Raw genomic sequence first — 1,694 nt, 5'->3', positions numbered from 1 at the left:
ATACTGGATAGTGGCGAAGGCTAGCGTACCTTTGGATGATCCATCAGCATGGAACTGTACTTTGTTCAAGATGGACTTAATTAGCGATGACAACAAAGCTACATTTTATCATGTGCAGTCTGAAACCGTAATACGCATACGAAATGACGACTCCGATCGCAAGATGTTCTTGTGTATCGATCCGTCTACTACGACTGAAGCCATCTCCACTGCGGTCGATTTGGATACTAGGCCGACAATGGCAAATTCTTTGATTATGACACTATGAGTTTCACATCTGATGACTACGGTAAAGAAAGTGTCGCAAATGAGATCTCAATAAATAAAGATGGATACATTGCAATCAGTAAAAAAGGATCTCCGGGTTATTATTGGACTTGTCTACGTGGGAAGGAAACAGTTACTGTGTCACATATTGTGTTTGATACCCAAGAACTGTTTTTTGAAGTGGTTAGGGTGAAAGATGAGGCGATAGCTCTTCGTAACGTAAAAAGTGGCAAGTTTTGCAGAAGAGGTGGGCACCCTACTTCCGACCTCCCAGACTATTTAAGTGCGACAGCAACAAGCATAATAAAGGAGGCCCAGTTCCAAGTAGTGGAGACTGTGTTTTCCCGGAGTGTCCAGGTCCTCGATTTTGATCTGGACAAATCCAGGATCTACAACATGGAACCCATAATATCGGACATCCACACATTTGACAACCCAACAAACAAGGATCAAGAGGCGTCCATGAACCTCACAATTTCAACCACAAAAACCACTACTTGGAACAACAACATTTCTGTAGGTGGTGGTGTAGAAACCAGCTTCAAAACAGGGATTTCATACATTGCTGAAGGCAAAATCACGGTATCAGTCAATGCTTCTTATTCGCATGAATTTGGAGGGACTTCAGGGGAAACACAACAAGTTGGAGATACATACACGGTTAAGGTACCGCCTTTCAAGAGGGTCACAGGAAGGGGCATGGCTACTAAGGGAACCTGTGATGTTCCCTTTACTTATACCCAGGTTGATCATCTCACCGAGGTTGATCATCTCACCGATGGGAGTACCATTAGAACAACCTTATCCGATGGCGTCTTCACTGGTGTTAACGCCTACAACTTCTATCATGATGTGCATTATGAAGATGTACCTGAGGAGCTCAAGCTTAAGTTTTCACAACTTACGACCTCCACCGACTAAAATGGAAGAATCATATCATATCATTTGTTGAATATATGTGACTAATATTTTAGTCAACTGGTATCAATATTACAAATAAGTTGTGTGTGGAATTGTGAAATAAATAATCGAAACGACCACGCGTTGTTATATGTAATTCTAGAAAAGACGATTATTTCCCTTTTATTTGCTAAGTACGTGTCCTAATAAATAAGTGTAATGGTTTATTTCTATTAAGAAATGCTAAAGTATTATCAATCTAAAGGTTGTATTAAGTTATTTATCTTTAATCTTGCGGTTTGTATTTTATTTGATTTACACCTTTTATCTTTTCCATGAAAACTACGCCGTACAAGAGATGAAAAGCGACTTTGCATAACAAAAGAAAACTAAGCCGTATGTAAGGAGCCGCAATTTTAACCGCCTAATCCCTGAGAATTGCGCGCGCGGTGTTTTCATTTCAAGCCCTTAGATTTCTTATTTGTACTCATGTATTTTCATTTCTGTTTTAAGTTTCATTTAGTACT

The 1,694-nt window shown here is 39.7% G+C and overlaps 1 protein-coding gene across 1 annotated transcript; it reads left to right on the top strand.

The window, feature by feature from the left end:
• The first annotated feature begins 264 nt into the window (after nt 1-264).
• On the top strand, nt 265-1,188 carry LOC141594474 (uncharacterized). The gene has a single exon (XM_074414490.1). It carries the CDS (start codon nt 265-267, stop codon nt 1,186-1,188), a length of 924 nt encoding a protein of 307 aa, XP_074270591.1.
• Nucleotides 1,189-1,694: the final 506 nt, after the last annotated feature.

The sequence above is a fragment of the Silene latifolia genome, chromosome 8, assembly GCF_048544455.1.
Source record: "Silene latifolia isolate original U9 population chromosome 8, ASM4854445v1, whole genome shotgun sequence".
NCBI classification, from domain to species: Eukaryota; Viridiplantae; Streptophyta; class Magnoliopsida; order Caryophyllales; family Caryophyllaceae; genus Silene; species Silene latifolia.
The sequence above is the reverse complement of the archived record's forward strand: the minus strand, read 5'-3'. Positions and strand labels throughout refer to the sequence as shown.